This window comes from Syngnathus scovelli, chromosome 9 (genome assembly GCF_024217435.2).
Source record: "Syngnathus scovelli strain Florida chromosome 9, RoL_Ssco_1.2, whole genome shotgun sequence".
NCBI lineage: Eukaryota > Metazoa > Chordata > Actinopteri > Syngnathiformes > Syngnathidae > Syngnathus > Syngnathus scovelli.
Genome location: NC_090855.1, coordinates 11,394,960 through 11,417,418, shown reverse-complemented (window position 1 = coordinate 11,417,418; position 22,459 = coordinate 11,394,960). Strand labels below are relative to the sequence as shown.

The window sequence follows — 22,459 nt, the reverse complement described above, 5'->3', positions numbered from 1 at the left end:
GACCGAAATGCACTTCTTTGATGGTGCTGCTAGAAGGCACTACGAAATTATGATTGTGACCTTTTCACCCATCCATTGATCTATTATGTCGCTTTGTGACAATTAGAAGACCATGCATTGAATTTAAGAGATGTATATCACGTGTACACTACCAAAAATAATTCCAATTGGAGGTGCAACTCTCTTCAGATGAACCACCGACTATCAGTTGAGGCCAAAGTTTACCAGTCTAACCTTTCATTGACTTTTCTGGCTCTGTTTGCCTTATCAAACACTGACGCATTTTATCTCTGGCCGCTTTCTTCCCAAACTCAACTTTTTGACCACAATGGGCACAAATGTCATTTTGATGGCAATGAAATGTTCTCATTAATCAAGGCCTTTGTTAAAAAATTTAACAACGTTAAATTCCATGCACTTGCTGGTTTGCTTGCAGGATTGAATTGGTGCCATAAATATGCTCTGTGAGTCAATCTATTGGATTATCCAAGTTCTGTCCTGCCCTACCCGATCCAGCGCTTAGCCTATTAGCATCATCGCCACCATCCCAAGACTGTCATGGCCAATAGAATTAGCCCCTCGCTAAGAGGAATAACAAAACACCCTGACGTTTTACCTCTGACCCAGACTGGACAAAGTTAAATTTGGTCTTGTGAAATAATATCGTACATTTGCACTGCTTTGATATGTAGGGCTAATTGGGACAGGTTACAGGTGACAGGTAACTAAGAAAGGTTTAACACAATTGCTGACTACTGAAGAAACTTTTCATGTAATTAAAATGTCATCTTGAAGGTAGTGTGATTTGAACTAGAAAACCATTTTCAAGTATTAGCGCGACCAGCATGTTGACACCATGTACATTTTAGCAAGACTATGCTATCACACAACTGCATTTTGTTTGGGATTAGTACAAAGATTAATTAAATTCTTAACCATGTGTTTTCGCATCACAAAACATTCATCTTTCTTCAATTTGTATGAAAAAACATTATTACCCAGTATTCAACGTTTAAGTTTATTTTGCCCCTCTTTGTTGTCAATTCGTGTTCAACACTGTTGGTAGCACTAGCCGCTAACTGAAGCTAACAACAGTTTTCTTAGTTTTGTAGCATTTCTTTTGGGTCAACTGCAACCAGTACCGTATCTGGATATTAAGATTTAAATTAAACTACATTTTCTATGAAACAGATTTCAAATTCAGATGTGATATTCGATAAATATTGATTCTGAACACCTCCAGATGATGTATATGGCACTGATGTCTGCCATTATTGATGCTTTTAAAGATTGGAACTTTGTCAGAATGTTTGCGGTATCCAACCAAGGCTGTTCATTTGTGGCCAAAGCTAACCAAGAGCGCATGTTTGCAGAAAAATGACGTAAGAAACGGCCAAATAGTTAAGGGAGCCAAAACAATGCCTTGGTGGAAAACCGCTCCAGAGTTGTGACGGAGCTCAGTGTAGAGGAAGGGAGTTGCTCCAAGATAAATATCACTTAATGGCTCTCATAATGACGCTTAATGACAGACGACCGTTTCCTCGTGGACGCGAGGAAAGACAGGAACAAACAAAAAAACATCATGCCGACAACAATCTCGGCGAGAATGGCCACCATCTTGTGAGGCCTCCGCTTGTGACGCATTTGATAAGGTGACGGCGTCGAGGCCCCGCGAGCTCAGTTCTGCACACATCGTCCTGGGAGAGAGCCGCAGTCACTTTCAGGCCTATCTGGGAATATTTATTCCCGTGGGACATTTTGCCCGCTAAGGTAAGACCGACTTTGCTGCTCTTGTTTCTTGGAATCGTTTCAGCAGACGGCATAAGAATGATGTTAATATAGAGTGAATGAAAATGTGGACACTGTTTTATAGATGGTCAATTAATGGAATTTCTTTAGCAAGGGCGTAGCAAGAACAGTTAATATATTAATAGGCTGTTCAATCTGCACCTGGCTGATTAGGTTACATTATGAAAATGTAAAGTCTCTTTCTGGCTTGCTTTAAGATGCTTACGTAAGTTACTTTTTATACAGTACATTGTTTATATTTATTTTTCACGTAAATTAATTGTCTTAAAAAGCAGTTATTTAAGTTACTACAAATTTAAAATATAAAATACTGACATCTATGGCAACAATGTCAAACAATGTCACACCAAAACAAGCGAGTTGGTTGCTCCAAAATAATTTGCTGAGCTGTATTTATTCTAAGTTGGGGTACAATTACCCCTATAAACTCTTATTTCTTCAGTGTGAAATGCAGGAAAGACAATATTGACAACAACAAATCTATTTTGTTGAAGTGCCCAATTTAAAATGTTAACTTCACCCAACTTTTTTTTAAATACAGTACAAGAAGACCAAACGCGAAGCATCACCATTGTGGTCCTTGCCATGGAAACCCTGGATGCTTCCACTCTATCAGCTTCAGCTGTCACCTATGACCCTAAATCCGAGGCTGTGACATTGCCGGAAGGCGTGGTCTCCGTAGCGGGCATCACTGTGGTAACTGGGGGTGTGGAGCTGTCCTGCAGCTCCTGCATGCTGGCCTTTGGCTTTTGGGGCACGCTCATCGGCTTCAGCTGCATCGGCGTGGGTACGTGGGACCAGCTGAACCACTTGAGTGGGGGGACCTCTCACCTACTGGCGCTTGGACTGGTGATCCTGGCCCTCAGTTTTGCCGTGGTTGGCAGCGTGGTGGCGTTCTACATCCTGACTAAGAAAAGGAGGATGGGGAGGCGGAGCATGAGGCAGGAAGGAAAAGAGGTGCTTGTGGAGGAGAATGTAGTTAAACGGGTAACAGTGTAATTGACACTCGGAAGAGATTTGGATTGGATTTGTTTAATTAAAAGCAAACCTGTTTCGCTGACTCGCCTCCAAATATTCAAGCGTGCAAATCCTTTTGCATGTCAACTCTTCTTTCTGTCTTGATAACTGCTGACATGGTAGGCAGTTGCAGGCCTTCACCTGCTTTTAGAGAAACTCAACTCAACTGTATTTAGAGAGCACTTCAAAACAAACACTAAGATGCCATTATATATATTTATTTATTTATTTATTTATTTATTTATTTATTTATTTATTTATTTATTTATTTATTTATTTATTTATTTATTTATTTATTTATTTATTTGTGAAAAGCGTGACACCTGCATCAGCTAAGAAATAAGCACTCAACTAGTTTAAACTGAGTTTAAACTAGTTGAGTGCTTATTTCCTCAGGTATGTGAAGTATTTAGCGGGCGGTGAATACAACCCAAATCACATGACACACAACGTGATCACGTGTTACCTTTCAAGTTTCAGGAACTTTTTACTCTCCGACGAAAAACACAGGCCTTGCAAGCCCCGCCTTATCTTCCTCCCTATTGGTTACAAAATAAATACTCTAACCTGATTGGCAAAAGGTTAAAACGAGACACGCGTCAAACTAAACCCCGCCCCCTTTCTCTAAACTGTGTACGGTGCAATTGACATTTACCCACTACCACCAACGAAAGACTGAGCAAAAGTGTACTGTTTTTGTAGGGAAGAAGTGACATAAAACACCCGGGAGTTGAACATTCAAGGTGAGTTTGTCGAACAACAACGCGACGGCCCGGCTTTGCCTTCTCAGGTGTCTCCTGTCACTCAAGTTATTAATTTATACAGCGTGTTTTTCAAAAGTGGCACCTTTAGCTTTTGGTAGCTAGCCTCCTCCAAGGTACATTCTCCTTAAATGCTGACGTTTCTAAATACTGTGCCAGCGTCTTTATTTTATCCTCTACACATGACCAGGAAAGACTGTTAAACACGCACGTACTGTATCATCCCTCACAACTTAAGTTGATTGTAATATTTAACAGAACACGAGTTTCTCGTAAGCTTAAATGCTGACTAGGCTCAGATAAGATGCTGTCAGTCACCTGCAAGTTTATCTAAATCTCTGGAATTTCTCGCCGCACTCATGAAATAATGCCATTGTTCAGATATTGTAGTTTTGTATGGTGATAACAGTTTCTATACGCAAATTTAAAACCAACAGCTAGTTATTTACTTGATCTTTTTCAAGCCATTACAATTTTAAATGTTATCCGCTTCGGGCACTGTCCTTTTTTTTTGTTTTGTTTGGTGTGAAACACCAAGTTAGTCATGCATTGTGAACCGCAACCGAGGTTTCAGCATCAATCATGTCTCGTAATAAGAAAAGGGCATGTCTAGTCATGAATGATATCCTGTATGTCGACTTAGGTGTTAGCTCCAATAGACTCCACGCTTATCTTCACTGAATAAACCTGCCAAAATGATTCTCGTTTTTCCTTTGTTACAGTCCCCGATGATGCCGCCCTTGTCGAGCACAAGCGGAACATGACGTTGCGGAGGATGGGTAGCGCTGCAGTTCGCGCAACTTGTTGTGCGGTGTCGTAAAATCTCTCACAGTTGATGCCGAGGCGGCGCGACGCTACCAAGCCGATGGAATACAGCGAGAGAGTGCTGTGCGGGACAGGGGAACTAGAGCTGGATCCCAACATTGTCAGCGAGGAGGCCGGAAAGCTGTATTCCGAACTACAGGTGACCATCCCTGTCGTTTTCTTGTTTTACTCACTCCGTGTGCAGAGTTCAAACTGTGGCTCGGCTCTATCACGCAGACGGTTATCGAGACCCATGGCGAGGGTGTGGTGGAGTCCCTCGTACCAATATTTGTTTGGGTACTTGAGGGGCTGGCCAGTTGCAAAGCCCAGCTGAGAGAACGGGAGGACGAGGCCGAGCGGGAGAGGGCAGAGCGACAGAACCTGCTGGAGCGCTACCAGGCCGAGAAGGCTCAGAGGAAAGAAAGTCAAGAGGTACCCCTGACGTCGGCTCACGTGATTTTTCATGGCTGAGCTTTGATATTGATATTGTGGTCCTGCTTCCTCTCAGAGGTATTTGGAGCTGGATGACCAAATAGAGCAGGAAAGGCGAGCCATGCGAGGGAGGGAAAAAGAGCGGGAAAGTCGAGAGAGACGCCTCGAAAAGAAAGCCAGGGAGCAAGCGGACCAGTGTGAGTGTTTTCATACATTGGTGCTTTCATTTAGGATTTGATTTCAATTTCATTTTTTGACACCTTGAGCCATAGGTGTCAAACTCGAAGCCCAGGGGCCAGTTACAGCCTGCCATATCATTTTATGTGGCCCGCTAAGACAAATTGCGCATGGACTACGTGTCAATACCAAAATTACAAATTGTAATGAATAATTACAATTAATTCATTGTAATTAATAATATTAAAATTACAAATTGCTAGCAATTTTTATTACTATTCATCTTTTTATTTTTTTCTTACTAGTTTTTAGTAATCTGTGATTTCAAAACTCGTTATTCATCAATTTGTTGTGTAGCCTATAATGTATATAATATAAGGTGTTGACAGGAAACTATGACCATTATGCGGCCTTCGACACAAATCAGTTTGACACCCCTGCCTTAAGCCATATTTGTTGTTGTCACAGTGGTTGCCTTGGAGGAGCAGAAGTCGGCACTGGGGAGAGAGCTCAGCACGCTCAGGCTCACACACAATAAAGTCAGATATCTTCCAAATTGTTGTTAAATTCCACCGTCCATTTTAAGTTGATTATTTGCATTTTCTTTTTCTTGTTTGTCATCTAACCCTTCATATTTTGGCCGTTCTCTCGTTTAGTTGGCTCACTCATATAGGGAACTGCTGGAAAAGAGGAAGGATTCTGAAAGAGATTCACCCTTCAGGTTGTTGTGCTAAATGAATTTTATTTCTATGTTTAGAAACAGCATGTGTTGAGATACATTTGTAATCATGACACTATTCAATTTCAAGGTAATGCGTGTGTCACGGAATTTCGCAAGAAGCGGGAATACACAAGCTAATGTTTTTATTTCTTGACTTATTCAGGAATCACACACATCCCAAAAATGCTGAATTCCCGTCCAACCAAATCTTATCGGACTCCAACACTCAGGTGAATTGACTTGACGTTTGTACTTTTTTCATTTTTGGCGGTCAGCTAATGTTTGTGTTCTGCTCACAGAGCACACACTCCACCTCTGGTACTTTGTGTTTGGAAGACACAGAAGCCAAAGAAGAGAAGATGGTCGATGCCATTAAGTCCGCCTCGGATCAGTTTGTTAATGACATCATAACCTCCACTCCTGAGCTGAGACACTTTCACAGCTCCTTGGGCGATGCGAGGTAGTTCACCTGAACGCTCGTGATACTATTTGCTAGCCACAGTATGGATAAACCACATCGGCTTTCGTCTGTTCCACGTTGTCAGATTTTCATCAAGAGCCACCACGGAGACCAGCTTGGAGGATGAGCTCAAGGAGGGCAGGGTGGACGAAGAAACAGAAGGAGAGAAGGAAGAGAAATCCAGGGAGGAAGAAGAGGAAGATCTAGACGAAGACAGCATGGAGTGGGAACTTCGCAACACCGACTCTGTTTTTTCGGAGCTGTCGGAGCTAAGTCAGGATTTGGTTGAGAGTGTTGACCAAGGGGCCAATATCAGAGGTAAGAACCAAAATTCATAGCCTCAAATTTTAAAAACCTGGGTTTTTTTCTCCTTTCAATTAATGGCCTTAGAATGATTTAAAATCTCATGTGGCTCATGTGAGGTGCAGGTTAACTCGGGGTCACCATCGTCTACTTTTGTGTCTGTGACTTTGAATGTGCGTGGCTTGAAGCATCCTATTCGATTCTTTCTCCTCTAGAAAGTGCTGACCAGTTTGAAGAGATTCTTTCCCAGTACGAGGAATTGAAACACACTCAGTGAGTCCTGTGTCGGATTTAATCGGAACCTCTTGTTCACAGGACTGTGAGTTTTATTTTCCTTTTCCCTTGCTTTCAGCGAGATGGTGGACACGGCACGTAAGGCTCTGATCTCGCGGGTCGTTGAGCTGACGGACGACCGCTCCGCTCTCAAACTGGAAAGGGCATCTCTGCAGGAAACGGTGGTGCGAGTCGAAGGCCGCTTGAAGGAGAAAGAGGAAGAAATTAAAAGGTCAGTGTCGACTTGATTTGGTGGTTTCAAGTCATATTTTATGTTGTACTCGTGTTGATTTATTTTTTTCTTAGACTTCAAGAACAACTAGAGAAATTTCAGTCGTTGGATCCTGATGTAAGTACTGATTGTTTCTTTCTAATTTACTGCTGACTGAAAAATGTATACGATGCCCCTCTCATGTGAGTGCCTTGTCCACCAGGAAGGGTATAACAAAGACATAATATGTGTAAATTTGATAATAAAACACAGAAGACTGTCACAAATGAACTGCAATATTAGCAGTGCTTTGTAGAGGATAAAGAATATGTGCTTGTGAATTTTTGTCTTATGATCCCCGGGATATATGGCTAGTTTTGTTAGCTTATTTATTGTGTTTTGCATTGTGTGCTAGCATTAAGCTAGCGGTTGTTGGTATGGTTTCATTCAATACAATTACGGCTGATTGACGGCTTGTATCCCAAAATAACTCTTGAGTTGTTTCATTTGTAAGTCAAAGTCTTTTGACTCAACTTGATTAGCGTTTGTATGAAGGCGTAATTTTCTCTCATTAGAATCAATGCTGTGGCTTGCCATTATTTGTATATCCTGCCCGCTCGCTGTTTAACAGTGTCAATCTTTCCATCCAGGCCTCATCGGCCGCGTCCATGCGGCACTTCTCTCGCTCGGAAATGGCTCGTGTGGTCATGGAAAAGAACCAGTACAAACAGCGACTGTTTGAACTGCAGGAGGCAATGAGGCAAAGCCAGACACTCAGGTGCAAAGTGTTTCCTACTGTTCGCTTATGGCTGACTTTGCAATTTTGACACCACATGAATCTGCGTTTCCTTTTTCCTCCCGTGTAGGGCAACAAAAGAAGAAAGGCTCTCAGAAGAGAGAAGGTCAAGTGTTTGGGCAAAGTAAGTTTGGGTTGGGGCCGTTTGGGACAAAATGGACGCCTACTAACTACCCATAAATTGATCAACTTGTGATCACGAGGAATCTAAATTTGTCAAGTGATCTGTGTTTATCGTTACCCGTCACCTTTCTTTTGAAGGTTCAATCGCTTTTTTGGCCTGAGCAAACAGCCCCTGATTCTACCTCGTGCAACCTTCTCGTCAGTCACTCGGCCTCTTCTGCCGTCGCCTCAACAGCGACAGCAAGTCGCTCAAAGTCAGGCCGAGTAAGCGACTTTTTGCGGCAACGTCTTGTTTCTTATTTTTTTATTAATCTTGGCTCTCATTTGACTTTCTCCCCAGATTATCCGCAGCTGCGGTGCCATCACCTCGCGCCAGGAGACGGGAACTCTACAGAGAGATTCGATCACACATTTGGGGAACGCTGGGCAAACGGCAGCTGCACGGCTGGAGTGTGCCTCTGCCTAACACTCAGGTAATGCAAAGGTCGCTCTGACATGTTCTTTGGTTGGTGTCAGCAATCCTTTTGGCTGTAGGAATCTCAGGAACCGGTCCAAGAGCCCAAAGATGTGCCGGTCCTGACGCAACTCCGACTCCTGGACCAAAGAGATTGCACTGCAAAGGTGAGGCACGTTCATGCAGATCTCTTGAGCAAAGCATTTTCAAACCCGCTGCTTTTTTTCAGCTGAATTGCGCGGTGGCCGTCCCACCTGAGATCTCAGGAGAGGCGACGGTAAGTTCCTCATGCTCGTCCCTTCCGCCAGTCGGCCTTAAGTAACATCTGTTCCAAACGTGGCCAGTGTTCCGTGTGGGTAGTTTCTGGGCCCGCCTCCAACAGTGGCATCACAGTGATTGACCCTGCCCGATCCAACGCTGTCCTGGATCAGTTCAGCCTCCCCCCCACAGCTCCCGCCCTCTGCATCTGTGCCGTGCCCCCCGTCGGTCAGTGCCCGCACCCCTCGCAAACATTCCCCAAACTTTGTTTAGTCTCGTCCCGCCCTCGCCTGCGGTTCCACTGGAAACTGATTAGCGCCGCTCGGCTGGATTTTTTTTCCCCCTCTCACGCATTCCTGTTTTTGTTATGTCAGGGGACTCTCCAGGAACTGTGTGGATTGGAACGCAGGAAGGAAGGTAAATGTATGCTGAACAAGCAACTCTCTGTGTCCACCCTCGCTTTTTGTACAATGTCATAACCAATTATTATACTGTTCAAAAATTGTCCAAATGAGGATGCTACCAAAACAGGTTGAAGACATCAAATGTGATATTTTCTTTCTCCAGTATAGTGATACATCCAGCCTCTGTAGATAGGGGGCGCTGTCTGCACTCGATTTCCCTCTCTGAAAGCATTCATTCACTCAAGTGAGTGCACGTTTTTAAATGAATCTTATCTTGACATGGGAATGAGTTCTTCTCAACACTCTACGTTGACAGATACTCTCAAGGTCAAGTCATAGCTGGCTTAGGTGACGGAACTTTGGCTTTCTTCTCCAGTAGTTCAGGTAACAGCAGACTGAATACACTTCCGTCATACTTGATGTATTCGAATGATATTCTGTGATTTGAAGGTGGTTGGAACCTGCAGTCACATTCATCCATGCCACTGGGGTCCAACCCCGTGCAGCCCATTCGCTGCTGCCTTGCCAAAGGGGGGCGCTTGTGGGTTGGATATTGGAACAGAGTTCACGTGGTCGACATGAACAGGAGGAAGGTGGAGGTAATCCAGCCGAGAGAGAGAGACATAGAATCTCTTTCATGCCGGTCTGAATCTTTTTTTTTTTTTTTTTTTGCCTCGTCAGCACGTTTTCCCCGTCTCGGAGCGCAGCGAGCAGCAGGTTCGTTTCCTGTGTGCCGGAGGAAGCGGCGTTTGGACCTCCTGCAGACTAGACTCTGTCCTCAGGCTCTTTGAGTGGTCGACCGGGCAGCTGCTGCAGGAAGTGGATTTTGCTGCTTTGGTTACCAAATCACTGGGTCGGCACATCATTGATTTGAAATGCGCTATAGTTATGAATGAAGTCTTGTTGACTAGTAATTGGCTTTCAATGTGTGTGTGCAGGCCCAGCTTTCCTCAACCTTTCGCCTCTTCAGATCTCCTCTCTGGCTGTCATCTCCGGCCGCCTGTGGGTCGGCACGGCGGGCGGTGCAATCTTCACCGTCCCTTTGTCCATAAGTAAGCTTTATACACCTCTTTGTACTTTGGAAGGCAGACTTTTTTTTTTTTTTTTTAAATTGGTGAGTTTGTTTTCCACAGCGTCCAAAGGCGTTTCCATCCCATACTGCTCCGTTGCGGCGGCCCAGCTGTGTTACCACGGACACCGGCAAGCTGTCCGCTTCATCATTGGCGCATCAGGTTAGCTTAAAAATGCTGCGGAGTACTTGTGCAGTCTTGTTGCAAAAACATAACAACTTGTTAAATCTAATTCGCAAATGATGTATGGAATTATGATCTGAATTAAGTCCCCACATTTTTGGTTAGGTTGCTTGATGTCGAGCACCGGCAACAACATGGCAAGCTCTCAGCTTATCCTCAGCGGAGGCGAGGGCTACATCAACTTCCGGATCGGTGAGTCAAAGGCCTGCAAATGTCAGTTTTCTGACTTTTCTTCCCCTCACTGATTTATTTTCTCACGCCTGCAGGAGACGACGAGAGCGACGGCTCAGTGGAATTGTCCCAAGCAACGCCACAACGATCTGAACGGAGTCACATGATCATTTGGCAGAATTGCAGCACGCCCGTGCCCAACTCTGCCCTCTGACATGTCCTGGAAGTCACAGATTTTGTCAAATCTTTTCCACTACGTTAATCCCCAAAAATTGCCTCATGGTGCCTTTGCCGCTGCCGTCTTTTTATGCAAATGTGTCTCTGTTCTGTTCTTCTGCCTGTTACCACCTGAGAGTAATGCTTTCAATTTCGCTCAGATAATTTCACATATGCTAGTTTGTTGCATTCTAAGTTTGTGTTCCAAACGTTTTGCTTATGAATGCGACGTTTTGATGGTAAGATTTTTTCCATCATCTTGTGTGTACTGTATATATTTTTTTCTTTACTACAAACGAGCCAGAGCATCATGCGTCCTTTTTCTTTTAATTTGGGGCTTAACGTATATTGTTCATGAGGTATACTCTACTTACATATACCTCCACATTTAAAATTGACCTCTATGAAATATAACATCCTATGTATTTATTGCTGTAATCATGTTTTTCTTTGAATCATTTGATTGTTTTACTGTTTTAATATCTTCTCCAAAGCTACGGGGTGTCATTTTATGCAGTATTTAAATGCAATTGTGCACATGGAACAAATGAATTGTAATCTTGTACATTAAAAAAGTGATTTATTTCATAGCTTTTGGTTTGTTTAACTAAAATGAGGGCAACACTGAGTATTCTACAACATGAGTAAGTCTGTATATTGAAATAGAATGCAACGCCTTGCTTTACAATTCCTGTTGTTTGTCTTTGTACACAGCGGCAGTGCGCGAGTGTCTATGTGGGACTGCTGCGAGTCCTGGGGAGCCGTATCCTCCTGCTCAGAGATCGGGCCAGGCGGTCCACAGCACTGCCCATGGCGCCCCCCAGCTCCTTCTTGGAGGTCAGACCCTCGATATTGCCACTGTACCACAAGACCCAGCCAGCCAAGGACAGCAGCACCAACAGGGCTCCCGAGTAGACCAGAAAATCCCCAAAGTCTCTTCCCTGGATCTCCAGCGGCGCAAAGACACCCAGCAGCAAGGAAGTCACACCTAGCAGGTCCATCAGCACTGCAAACACCAGGGCCAGCTTGCAGTGGGACAGACCATCGTATTTTGGGGCCATTGCTAAATGCATACACATTGATTGATAATTCATTATTTGAGGAAAATTGAATTGCAAAAAAAAAAAAAAAAAAAAATCACACAATCAACATACAAACAAAAAGCACTGCTAATGAACAAGAATACAGTCGTGTTAAATGTTACACTTATTCAGTATTTGCCTATGGTGTGTGTGTGTGTGTGTGTGTGTGTGTGTGTGTGTGTGTGTGTGTGTGTGTGTGTGTGTGTGTGTGTGTGTGTGTGTGTGTGTGTGTGTGTGTGTGTGTGTGTGTGTGTGTGTGTGTGTGTGTGCGCGCGCGCGCGCGCGCGCTCTTGTATTTGTACGTTTTGGATCGTTTTTGAGACAAGGGAAGTCTTTGTAAATATGATTGCAGTGCAAAAGAAACTGCAAGTAAAAAGTGCAGCCAACTAAAATTCTAAAACTTAAAATTTGAAACTGAGCAGCAGGCGGAACACTGGGTGCAAACATAGACTTGGTGTCAAAACGGTCAAAAGTGCCACACCTGTCCCGTGAGCTTCAGGTGAGAATAACCTCCAGATCACGAGCACGTTTCTAAAGAAACCAAGAAATACTTGTGGAAAAACAAACGCACAAGTGATCATCTTAAAACTCTTACCTTAAAGGTATCCAGATTTGTATGTTGACGAGTTGTATTAACAAATAGTTATTGACACTCCCCGGCAGGACGAACTCCAGTAAACATCGAAACCTGAAACCTCGTCACTTGCTCTACCTGTCCTGAGTTTTGTTTTTTAACTCACTAGCGCCAACGCAGGTGAATTTGAAAAACAATCATTTCTGCACCCACTAACTGCGACGAGTGAGGCAAAACGGCGCAGTCCTGTTCTTTGACTCGTTGAAATAAATGCAGCCAAAAACTTATTTTAATGACATCCTTTCCCAAGTAAACATAGTTTTATTGCATTTTATGCATGTCGTGGCAATTTTAAATAGATTCTTTCGAAAGCCGCGCCACATTCGCTTTGTACGCGATTGTAACCGGAAATTACGTCATCCCGCATGCATATTGTTATTGTTAGCTTGTTAGCTAGCAGAGGGGTTCACGAGATGGCGACATGACAGAGTAATAACGACATCTTATTACATGTCTATCATAAGGTTATTACCAGCCTTTATCCGGTACGTACTGTACCCATATTGACACTTTTGCAACTGAAATGATGAAATTTATTGTCCGAAAGACAGAATGAAACACCCGGAATTGAAGAAAAACAATTTTTGCGTACGATATTATTTTCTCGTTGCTAGCCTTTATGACAGGCTAATAATGAGCTCGTTAGCAAAAGGTCTACTAGAAAATAACAAAACGCGTCGTAATTATATATTTGTTCCATGTGTTATTTAATGGGAGGATAAATGTAATGACAGAAATATCATCTTGCGTAAACATAATTTGTAAAGATGTTAATTGGACACCAATTAGGAACACCTCCCTAATGGCATCTAATACAAAGCATCAGAATGCTCTTTGAAAAATAATGGTTTTTTTTTTTGTTTCTTTGTAATCAGGGCTATGTTTATTACTGTAATTGTTGTTTGCAGTGGTTTACAACTGTGCAGTCCCCATTATAATACTGTGAAACTGCACAACACTCCAAGATACAAATTACAGTTGTTACACATTTTTCAAAAGGAATCCTTAATCGCTTGTCCTCTAATTAAATATTATTCCACTTTTCTAGATATTGGCAATGGAGAACGGAAACAGGTCTGATGCTGCATCCATGTCCAAGAATCACTCAGGCTCTCTACACTTACAGAGTAAGATAATCATGTTGAGAATATTATACAATGTACGCGCTTTTGAAATAAAATTATTATTATTCATTACTGTTCTTTTCCCCCTGTTAAGTTCTAAAAAATGAAGACAGTTATGAAGTAGCCATGCCACTGGAGGAAAGCAACTTTGAGCAACAAGGGGGATTTTTCAACCAAAGTGACCAACATTTTGAAGGTGAATGTTTACTTTCGATTTGGATTCCTTCCTTCTTTTAAAATTCTCTCAAGGACGATTGACTTCCCTAAAGCAAGGTTATGTTCAATGTTCAATTCTTTGTAGAATCGGCGCCATCTGCTGGGCCGTCGAACGTCAACAACTCCTTCATGGTGATTACCAACCTGCGGACACAACTGCAGATTTCTGTCGAGAAAAACTCCTGGCTTCAGAAAAGAATTGAGGACCTGGAAGAGGAGCGGGATTTCCTGCGCTGCCAGCTGGACTGTTTCATTTCATCCACAAAGAGCCAGCGGCAAGATCAGGGTCAGTACAATGACGCCACGAAGAGCATTCTGGTGAAAGACTAGCAAATAGTAGTGCTCTCAGATTTTTTTTCATGATGATGAATACAATTAAAAAAACATTTCCTCCTCATAATGATAAACCCAAATTGTGTTTTGTAGGTTATGAGTCTAGACGCTTCACTTGGAAGGGAAGAAGAGAGGATGAACATCCCGCTGGTTAGTGCGAGAAGTTTTCTATGGAATGCCATTATTATCAAGGATATTGCAATAAATGTTCATATGAAATTTTGCTCTTCACTGACATCTTCTTCTCATAGAGCAACAGAAGAGGGACTCGGCGCATTTGCCATCTCGCCAATTTATCCAACGGAGGCCTGCCGCTGCTCCACCTACGGCTTCCTGTAAAAAACACATCTCCAATCCAATCAGCAATCAAATGGCCTCCATGAATGCTCGGTTCAGTTCGACGCAATCTGCAGCCCTCTTGCAAGGCCTTGCCGCTGGCGGTGCGTCGGCCAGTGGTAGCGGCGCCAACCGTGCCGTAGGGCTGCTGATGAATGACTTGAGCGGCCATCGAAACCTGGGTGCAGGTAATGCGAATCGGACAAGCTCAATCACTAGCTGTGGTCTCTTTGGCATTTTCGTTCGTTCATCAGATTCGCTTCCACTCTTGGGAGAATCGGATGAATACTTGGAGCACGATGACTTCCTAGAAGAGGAGGAAATGATATCAGGAGAAGATGCCATGCAAAATCCCATCAGCAGCAACAAACAACAATTCAAGAGGAGGCGGATATTCCGAGGCCTTCGAGAAAGGCAAAGGGGTAAGGAAAGATGAGAGCGCTTCATATAGTTTAGAAATTAAATGTGTTATTATTATTATTATTATTATTATTATAATACCGTCATTGTCCAAATACTTTTGACTGGTGTAACTAACGCTCTTTATGTTCCATACTTCAGTAAAAGACCCTGCCGGAGTGCTTTTCCGGTACAAGAAGATCCTCCTCACATACCAACGTCTAAAAAACATGTCCAAGGCGTTTCAAATCCACGGTGTGGACCGCAACACAGTGGCCTCCACCACACCCATCGCCGAGCTGCTGCTCGTGGCTCCCGAGAAAGTGGCGGTGGTCGGAGAGTTTGATCCGTCCAAAGAGAAACTGTTGGATTACGCTCGCCGTTGCTATGCGACGTTAGACGACGAGACACAGAGCAGGGTGCAAGCCCTGAAGAAGAACAACCTGCTGCTGCCTATTTCCTACAGGTTCAGACACTGACACGACAAGACGGCAAGAGGGCTAGACGGAAGGAAGTCCGCAGGCACAGAGAAGGATTTCATTCTCTTAGAACGCTGAAAACAAAATATTGGATGCTTTCGCCACTGATAGAGTTTTTATCTATATGTGTAATACAATGTGTCATCTTATGTGGAAATCCTGTTCTGTGAGTTCCATGGTATCCACGTGATGCAAAAATAATCACTTTGCTGTATTATTGTAATGTTTGGATACCATCCACAAAAATACGTTAACCCTTTTTTGAATATGCACTTACATTTTTGTACAGCCACTTTGTAATTGTCGGCAATGAGTAGCTATTATTCATTATTACTGTGTTTTGTGTCTACTTTTTTGGCAATCATTTTCATTGTTTCTACCTTACTCTGTGTTTTGCGTCTTTGAATTGTGTAATTTTGCATTACAATTTTGTACATATACAATCTTTACATGAAAGTTAAATACAATTGAACTGTATTTGCATAGTAATTATTTTCAATGCCATAGTGTACCGTACACCTATTCCCATTACTAACAGGGGCTGGGGGGGTAAAGTGTATTCACTCTTGTTTACTTATTTGTTTTTATAATATTTATTTTAATAACTACATTATTTCAATGAAAACAGTAACATTCTGTCAGGTATCACATTTGGCATGCTCAGGCTATCTATCAATCAGGATGCCCATAGGGGCGACGTTCAAATTAACCGAATTCACACCAAATAAATAACATTTGCTATAAATATAAAAACATAGAAAATAGTTACTTTCGAAGTCATTTAATTCAAATTTAAAATAAAATTTCAAAAAAAAAAAAAAAGAGCTGACGGCCATTTTCCGGAAAGCCGTTCATGAGCTTCCGGTGTTGAGGAGGACCAGGGAGACGGAGGGAGAAAGAAAAGCGGGCATACTGCCTTCTTCGTACTCTTCGCCAACCGCTGAACCTTACAAGAAGTGGGCGTTAGTAATTGGAAGCCGGACGACTGCTCTTTCGAGGCGGCCAATTCACCATCGAAGTTTGTGTTTGCCGTGCAGTTTGATAGTCCCCATTCATTCCGTTGTCTGTGCTAGCACGCTAAGCTAAGCTATCTTAGTGTCTGCTCCGCCGGGCCTATTTTTTTTTTCCTCCTGCTGGACTTTGCAACTAGCTCGCATTGCTAACCCACGTTTTTCCTCCCCCCGATGACTCCCCCATCGATTTACAAATAAAGTCAACTCCTCTCTTTTTTTGCTAATCGGTAATTTATAGTGGATTACCAGTCGTAGCTAATTCCTCGTGCAAGATTTTTAGGGGGGAGGGTTTCGAGGTGCACTTTTTTGAGCGAATAACGCAGACGCGCAAAGCCGCCGAAGCTTGCAGAGATGTCGGACTTCGACGAATTTGAACGGCAACTGTCTGAAAACAAGCAAGGTAAGCGTCGCACCCGATTAGAGGCGCCTTATGAAAATGTGTGCCGACGCCGTTGAGTTCTCTTGCCGCCATCACGCTAGGCTACTCGGGCCCGGTCTATTTACTGGAACGCTAAGGGCATCGCAGTCGGAGTCGTTAGCTACATGCTCAAAATGGGACCGCTTGCTACTGTGGTGATGGATCCACTTTTGTGATCATTATATATTTTAAATTTAGTGAATTTGAATGAATCATATTAACAGTGAATGTGCTCCGTATTTTCTACTGGCCCTGTAGTCGCTGAGTCGAGTACTTTAGTATATGTACATTTTGTTTTGTTTAAAGTACTTTTTCGACTAACTACTTTCTACATAAAAGAACGTAAACCAAAATGTTAACAAATGCAATTCTAAGTGCAAGTTTAATAGTAAAAACTACGTTAGTGCTCTTGATTTCCATGAGCTGTCAGATGTCACGTCGGAATGAACAAATGCCACTTAACCATATTCGTCAATGTGAAGACGTCAACCATGTAATTTTTTTTTCTCACGATATTGATCCAAGTTTAAAAAAAACAGATACATATCAACATGCGGTACATAAGTGATCTCTAAGTGACCACCTCTACAACATTCCTAGGAAATGTCATTGTCCCATCTCTCCTGGCCAGCAGGCACATCATGTTTGCAATCATTGGTGGTATATAATCAACAATAATAATGCAATAATAGTTTTGATAACCAGGCACAACAAAGAATCAAGCGTTTTCTTAGGCTTTTTTGCTTTTTTGGCATGTCCTTGTAGCTTTTCCAACAAGGCCATCGGCTTTCTCCGAATCTTTTGCGTTATCCTTGATAATGATCCTTGGTTGCTTGTTGCTGTTGTTCCTGTTTTTTTTTTTTTTTTTTTGTGCCACTTCCCAAAATCTTACAAACTCTCAAGAGTGGTTGACTTAACCTTGTTGTATTTACGTGTTTTTTTTTTTTAAACTTTAATGCACATCCATCACATTTATCTGCATAAATCCTCCATCTTTTCTGTGGTCCAGCTGAGCGGGACAAGGAGAACCGGCATCACCGCCGCTCCGGCTCCCGTAGCCGCAGCCGAGACAGGAAGAGGAGAAGCAGAGATGGGGACAGGCGTAGCCGGGATCGCCGTGCCGACAGTAAGGATCGCAGACACAGACGCAGGTGAGTACAACTTCTCTTCATCCACAACCGGACTGGCAAACTGGGACCATCTGTTGGAGCCAATGATCGCCAGTGTTTGTTATAATTTGATATTTTTCTCATATTGATTTTTTTTTTTTTTTTAATAAATTACCTTCATAGCCAAACTTCATCATTCCTTCTATAAACCTCGTCTGTTTTGGCCTCTTTGGCTCGCCTTTTCTTCTGGGGGATAAGCGATTTTACACATGACAGGACAGTTGCATTTCTGTGGCATTAAGCCCTCTCTGAGCTTATGCGTGTCCATTGAAATTTGGGGATTTTAGCATCTTCATAAATGAGGCCTATTTTTAGCACCGGCAAATTCACATCTGCACATTCCTTCCACCCATCTCAGGAGCTTTATTTGGACCGTCTTTGGGACTCAATCTACAGGGAGTAAATTACACCGAAGCTAAAACAGTAGCTTTAGATGTTCAAATGTTAACCACGGCTGCAGCAAACCAATTATTCCCAATAGTCAGATTAGGTCCAACCTGATTTCTGCATAATAATTTGAACGATAACGTAACACCGAAAAAGAAAATATAAGTGAGCCATTATCCTTCTGCGCATCAGAGCTTTTCACACGCACCAAAGTATGCAGGCACTTTTGATTTAGTGACAGGAAGAAGTGCGCCAAGAAATCCTGCCAGTCGAGTCGGGATTGAGTCCATAGAATTTTAAAAGTGTAAATGTTAGAGAATCATTTTGTGAAAACCCTCCAATGTCATTTCAGCTCGCCACAGAGCTACCCACAGGACAAAACTGCAAGGTAATACAGCAAATTGAACACAAAGCTGCTTTGTTGTGCCACTATCTCATGTCCTGCCTTGGGAACTACAAACAAACTGACTTGTGTGCAAATCGCCATCGATTTTTTTTTTCCCTTTCTTTCCCGTTTTGTTTGACATGAACATGTCCAGATTGTGAGGCGTCCTTCTTGATTTGACCATTTTCACCTCGTACCCTAACTCCAAACGTCTCGTGTGTTTCCCACAGCCGTTCTCCGCACCGCGAAAAGAAGAAGATCAAGGTGAAGAAGTACTGGGACGTCCCACCGCCCGGCTTTGAAAACATCAGCCCCATGCAGTACAAAGCCATGCAAGGTAGTGCCGTCGCAAATGACTTACTACTTGACCTAGAAAAATATCCAGCGGACTGATTGGGTTTGTGTCCACAGCCGCTGGCCAGATTCCGGCCACGGCCCTCTTGCCCACTATGACTCCGGACGGCCTTGCCGTCACTCCCACCCCCGTGCCCGTTGTGGGAAGCCAGATGACCCGACAGGCTCGCAGGCTCTACGTGGGGAACATCCCCTTTGGGATCACTGAGGTGCCACACGCGTTTAAACCTGTGTGCGCCCTTTGACATCATTCCGCATTTGTAATTTTTTTTTCTCCCCTCTTTTCTGTTTGTTCCCAGGAGTCAATGATGGACTTCTTTAACGCTCAGATGCGTTTGGGTGGCCTTACTCAGGCCCCCGGAAACCCTGTGCTTGCTGTGCAGATTAACCAAGATAAGAATTTTGCCTTCCTTGAGGTGGGTTTTTGCGCCAATGAGCTTGCACGTGTCTTTCAAAGCAAACGTGGAATAACGTACATTTTCTTGTCCAGTTCCGCTCAGTGGATGAGACAACACAGGCGATGGCTTTTGATGGGATCATCTTTCAAGGCCAAAGCCTTAAAATTCGCCGTCCACACGATTACCAGCCGCTGCCGGGCATGAGCGAGAACCCCAGTGTCTATGTGCCTGGTACACAGACAATTAATGGTTTTTACTATTACTACTCCTGTTGGCATCATTCATTCTCCATTTGAGTAAATATGTATGGGAGCTTGCACTGTTTGCTTTCCTCAAAGGTCTTGTTGTCAACACAGGAGTGGTGTCCACAGTGGTGCCTGACTCGGCCCACAAGCTCTTCATCGGCGGGCTGCCCAACTACCTGAATGATGACCAGGTTAGTGGTTGGACTGTAAACCGGCTGACCTCTGTGGAAATCTGTGGCTGCATTTATTGGAGATCCAGCTTGAGGTCTCAGTATTTCATGCTTTTTGTCCTCATGAAAAGACAATTGAGGATGAATGTGAAATACTCAATGGCCATACCTGGCTTTAAAAGCATTAAGTCACAAATTGGATTTTGCACAAAACAAGGCCTTAAGTGCCAGTCCAAAAGCAACAAATATTAAAACACCACTGGTAGGCTGCCGGTTAGCAGTTTAACACCAAGCCACTGTAGGTTGTTATAGCTCTCAAGGAGGGTCTGCACGGGCACTCTCGGACCCCCTTGAGAGCCAAGAGCCGAGTGTATGTCCGGCTTGTCACTTGGAGTGACTCCAAGTCGCTAACACCATTGGTGTTATGTGAATTGCATGTATGTATTTGTGGAGAACGGGGATGAGTTGTAACTTACAATGAACAAAATGAACAGGAATGCCCAAGTTGCTTCATGTTCCAATTTATTTGTTCTCAGTTTGAAAAGTTTAAATTTACTGTTGTTTACTTTTTTAATAACATGAAGCGCTAAGGCAGCACAAATCTGGCTCAATGTTTCATGTGCCTCAGTGAGATAGAGGCTTTAAAAAGCATTAAATGAGATCTGCCGGGACCTGCAGAAATCCTGTAGACTCACTCGTGGTTGCTTCTGTGAAATGTACATTTGTGCTCTTCAGGTAAAGGAGCTGTTGACGTCCTTTGGCCCTCTGAAGGCCTTCAACCTTGTGAAGGACAGCGCAACAGGTCTGTCCAAAGGATATGCCTTCTGTGAATACGTCGATGTCAACCTCAATGACCAGGTAATCAAAAAGCGCAGCACGAGCCATCAAGATGACGGACGACACGCATCGTGGCGACGGAGCCGTTTCAAGGCTTCTCTTCATTGCAGGCCATTGCCGGGCTTAACGGCATGCAGCTGGGAGACAAGAAGCTCCTGGTGCAGCGAGCCAGTGTGGGATCCAAGAACGCCACTTTGGTATGTGCCAGTGTAAATACATCCAGTAAAGGTAAAAAACAAAAATAAATGTGTCACGTGTCATAACCGTTTTTTTTTGTGTGCGTCTTTTACAGACCAGCATAAACCAGACCCCCGTCACGCTGCAGGTGCCGGGCCTGAACAGTACCGTGACCCAAATGGGCGGCCTGCCCACCGAGGTGCTGTGCCTGATGAACATGGTGGCGCCCGAGGATCTGGTGGACGATGAGGAGTACGAGGAGATTGTGGAAGATGTCCGAGACGAGTGCAGCAAATACGGTCAAGTCAAGAGCATCGAGATCCCGCGGCCCGTTGACGGCCTGGAAGTGCCCGGCACCGGCAAGGTGAGACCCGCACCTCAGATCAAAGACAAAACAATCACATTGTCAAATGAGACTTGCAGTCAAATGTTTTTGTTGTGTGCCTGCAGATCTTTGTGGAATTCATGTCGGTGTTCGACTCCCAGAAAGCCATGCAGGGCCTGACAGGAAGGAAATTTGCCAACAGAGTAGTGGTGACCAAGTACTGCGACCCTGATGCGTATCACCGCCGAGACTTCTGGTAGAGGAGGCAAGACGGGGGAAAAAAATAATGTGGGGAGGGGAGGGGGGTAGTTTGGCTGGGGAGGTTTGAGCTCCCACTGACCAGATAAGCCAATTGAGTGAACTTTTTTTTTTTTTTTTTTTTTCCGTCAGTGGAGATCACCACGCGTGATGTGAGATCTCAGAGGAAGTCAAGTAGGCTTGTTCTGGTTGTGGGAGGTTGGGGTGGGGGGAGGGGGTTCTAAAACTTTTTGAGAAAATGTGTGTTATGATAGGTCCAGGGTGGGGTCAACTGTTTTTATACTTTGTGAGCGGGAGATGTCATTTTTTGCCGAGAGGGGAGGGGGGCATAACATGTTTGTATTTAAAATGGAAGGAACTTGTCAAAGGTGCACCAAGGGCAAATCCAAAAAGACGGCTGTACCGAAATGAAAAGGGTGAGGAGATTTCTGTTGGGCTGCCTCGTACTTCTTGTTATTCACTAGCTGTAACGTCCAATTGAGTTTCGCCGCCATTAGAAAGACTAGAAAAGTCGCCATTGTTTTTTTTGGGGTTTTGTTTTGTTTTTTCCTTCTTCTCTTTTCCGTCAGACTACTGCCCCGCGCCCCCCTCAGGACGATTGCTCGAGAATGTGTCGTGTGAATGTCAATGTTGCTGTTCCCAAACTATGTGTAGCTTTTGCTGGCTCCGGCTTGTAACATCACATTGTACTACTCAGCCTGTAGAATAACACCGACTACAGTAAAGGATGTTTTCCATCCACCCTTTTCTATCCATCCTCTTCTTTCAACAGCTTTTGTTCAGGCAACACTCAAAACGTATTTATAGGGGATTTTGCTTACCAAAAGCCTTAACAGAATGATTCCGTGACAATTGGACGAGGAAACAAATCTGGCCGGCCCTTTACTTAGTCCGATCCATTTCCAAAGGCGTTAATCTCCTGTACTTTGCCTCGCATCGCCAATTCTTGTCCCTTGTTAACATCAAAATCTGAACTGTAACTTGTGCTTGGACCCGGTGATGAAATTATTTTTTTGTTTCATTTGTGTGCATCGTCTCACCTCTTTGACAAGACCAAATAAACACCTGAATTATACC

The 22,459-nt window shown here is 43.6% G+C and overlaps 4 protein-coding genes across 10 annotated transcripts; all 4 read left to right on the top strand.

The window, feature by feature from the left end:
* Positions 1-56: 56 nt before the first annotated feature.
* On the top strand, positions 57-3,055 carry LOC137840607 (uncharacterized). The gene is made up of 2 exons (XM_068651824.1): positions 57-1,770; positions 2,351-3,055. Exon 2 carries the CDS (start codon positions 2,395-2,397, stop codon positions 2,806-2,808), a length of 414 nt encoding a protein of 137 aa, XP_068507925.1. The 5' UTR covers positions 57-1,770; positions 2,351-2,394; the 3' UTR covers positions 2,809-3,055.
* Positions 3,056-3,416: 361 nt separating this feature from the next.
* On the top strand, positions 3,417-11,233 carry si:dkey-17m8.1 (C-Jun-amino-terminal kinase-interacting protein 4). The gene is made up of 28 exons (XM_049731469.2): positions 3,417-3,569; positions 4,310-4,551; positions 4,629-4,823; positions 4,900-5,020; positions 5,469-5,539; positions 5,657-5,721; positions 5,885-5,951; positions 6,021-6,181; positions 6,267-6,499; positions 6,700-6,757; positions 6,837-6,989; positions 7,064-7,106; positions 7,619-7,746; positions 7,835-7,888; positions 8,026-8,151; positions 8,228-8,360; positions 8,422-8,508; positions 8,571-8,618; positions 8,686-8,827; positions 8,974-9,016; positions 9,167-9,247; positions 9,320-9,387; positions 9,454-9,602; positions 9,685-9,856; positions 9,942-10,055; positions 10,137-10,235; positions 10,362-10,448; positions 10,523-11,233. Exons 2-28 carry the CDS (start codon positions 4,423-4,425, stop codon positions 10,639-10,641), a joined length of 2,946 nt encoding a protein of 981 aa, XP_049587426.1. The 5' UTR covers positions 3,417-3,569; positions 4,310-4,422; the 3' UTR covers positions 10,642-11,233.
* Positions 11,234-12,702: 1,469 nt separating this feature from the next.
* LOC125975747 (coiled-coil domain-containing protein 106) lies at positions 12,703-15,723 on the top strand. 2 transcript variants are annotated; one of them, XM_049731729.1, is made up of 8 exons: positions 12,703-12,844; positions 13,408-13,486; positions 13,578-13,679; positions 13,785-13,985; positions 14,126-14,182; positions 14,284-14,556; positions 14,623-14,790; positions 14,930-15,723. In XM_049731729.1, exons 2-8 carry the CDS (start codon positions 13,417-13,419, stop codon positions 15,244-15,246), a joined length of 1,188 nt encoding a protein of 395 aa, XP_049587686.1. In that variant the 5' UTR covers positions 12,703-12,844; positions 13,408-13,416; the 3' UTR covers positions 15,247-15,723. The 2 variants fall into 2 exon arrangements, with proteins under 2 accessions (XP_049587686.1, XP_068507889.1); XM_068651788.1 differs by having other exon boundaries at positions 12,767-12,788.
* Positions 15,724-16,112: 389 nt separating this feature from the next.
* u2af2a (U2 small nuclear RNA auxiliary factor 2a) lies at positions 16,113-22,457 on the top strand. 6 transcript variants are annotated; one of them, XM_049731652.2, is made up of 12 exons: positions 16,113-16,659; positions 17,687-17,828; positions 18,586-18,621; positions 18,849-18,955; positions 19,030-19,181; positions 19,272-19,388; positions 19,463-19,601; positions 19,709-19,806; positions 20,521-20,643; positions 20,733-20,819; positions 20,915-21,163; positions 21,250-22,457. In XM_049731652.2, the coding sequence occupies exons 1-12, from the start codon at positions 16,611-16,613 to the stop codon at positions 21,382-21,384; spliced, it is 1,434 nt and encodes a 477-aa protein (XP_049587609.1). In that variant the 5' UTR covers positions 16,113-16,610; the 3' UTR covers positions 21,385-22,457. The 6 variants fall into 6 exon arrangements, with proteins under 6 accessions (XP_049587609.1, XP_049587608.1, XP_049587607.1 ...); XM_049731651.2 differs by having other exon boundaries at positions 19,463-19,619; positions 19,727-19,806; XM_049731650.2 differs by having other exon boundaries at positions 19,463-19,619.
* Positions 22,458-22,459: the final 2 nt, after the last annotated feature.

Bases quoted from the DNA above. Each gene is read 5' to 3' on its own strand.
- LOC137840607 (XM_068651824.1), top strand. From the start codon at position 2,395: ATGGAAACCCTGGATGCTTCCACTCTATCAGCTTCAGCTGTCACCTAT.
- si:dkey-17m8.1 (XM_049731469.2), top strand. From the start codon at position 4,423: ATGCCGAGGCGGCGCGACGCTACCAAGCCGATGGAATACAGCGAGAGA. The intron at 6,990-7,063 runs GTCAGTGTCGAC...TTTTTTTCTTAG, and splicing joins AAAGAGGAAGAAATTAAAAG to ACTTCAAGAACAACTAGAGA. The intron at 9,388-9,453 runs GTAACAGCAGAC...TGTGATTTGAAG, and splicing joins TTTCTTCTCCAGTAGTTCAG to GTGGTTGGAACCTGCAGTCA.
- LOC125975747 (XM_049731729.1), top strand. From the start codon at position 13,417: ATGGAGAACGGAAACAGGTCTGATGCTGCATCCATGTCCAAGAATCAC. The intron at 13,487-13,577 runs GTAAGATAATCA...CCCCCTGTTAAG, and splicing joins AGGCTCTCTACACTTACAGA to TTCTAAAAAATGAAGACAGT. The intron at 13,986-14,125 runs GTCAGTACAATG...TGTGTTTTGTAG, and splicing joins GAGCCAGCGGCAAGATCAGG to GTTATGAGTCTAGACGCTTC.
- u2af2a (XM_049731650.2), top strand. From the start codon at position 16,611: ATGTCGGACTTCGACGAATTTGAACGGCAACTGTCTGAAAACAAGCAA. The intron at 19,620-19,708 runs GTTTTTACTATT...CTTTCCTCAAAG, and splicing joins TGGTACACAGACAATTAATG to GTCTTGTTGTCAACACAGGA. The intron at 19,807-20,520 runs GTTAGTGGTTGG...TGTGCTCTTCAG, and splicing joins ACTACCTGAATGATGACCAG to GTAAAGGAGCTGTTGACGTC.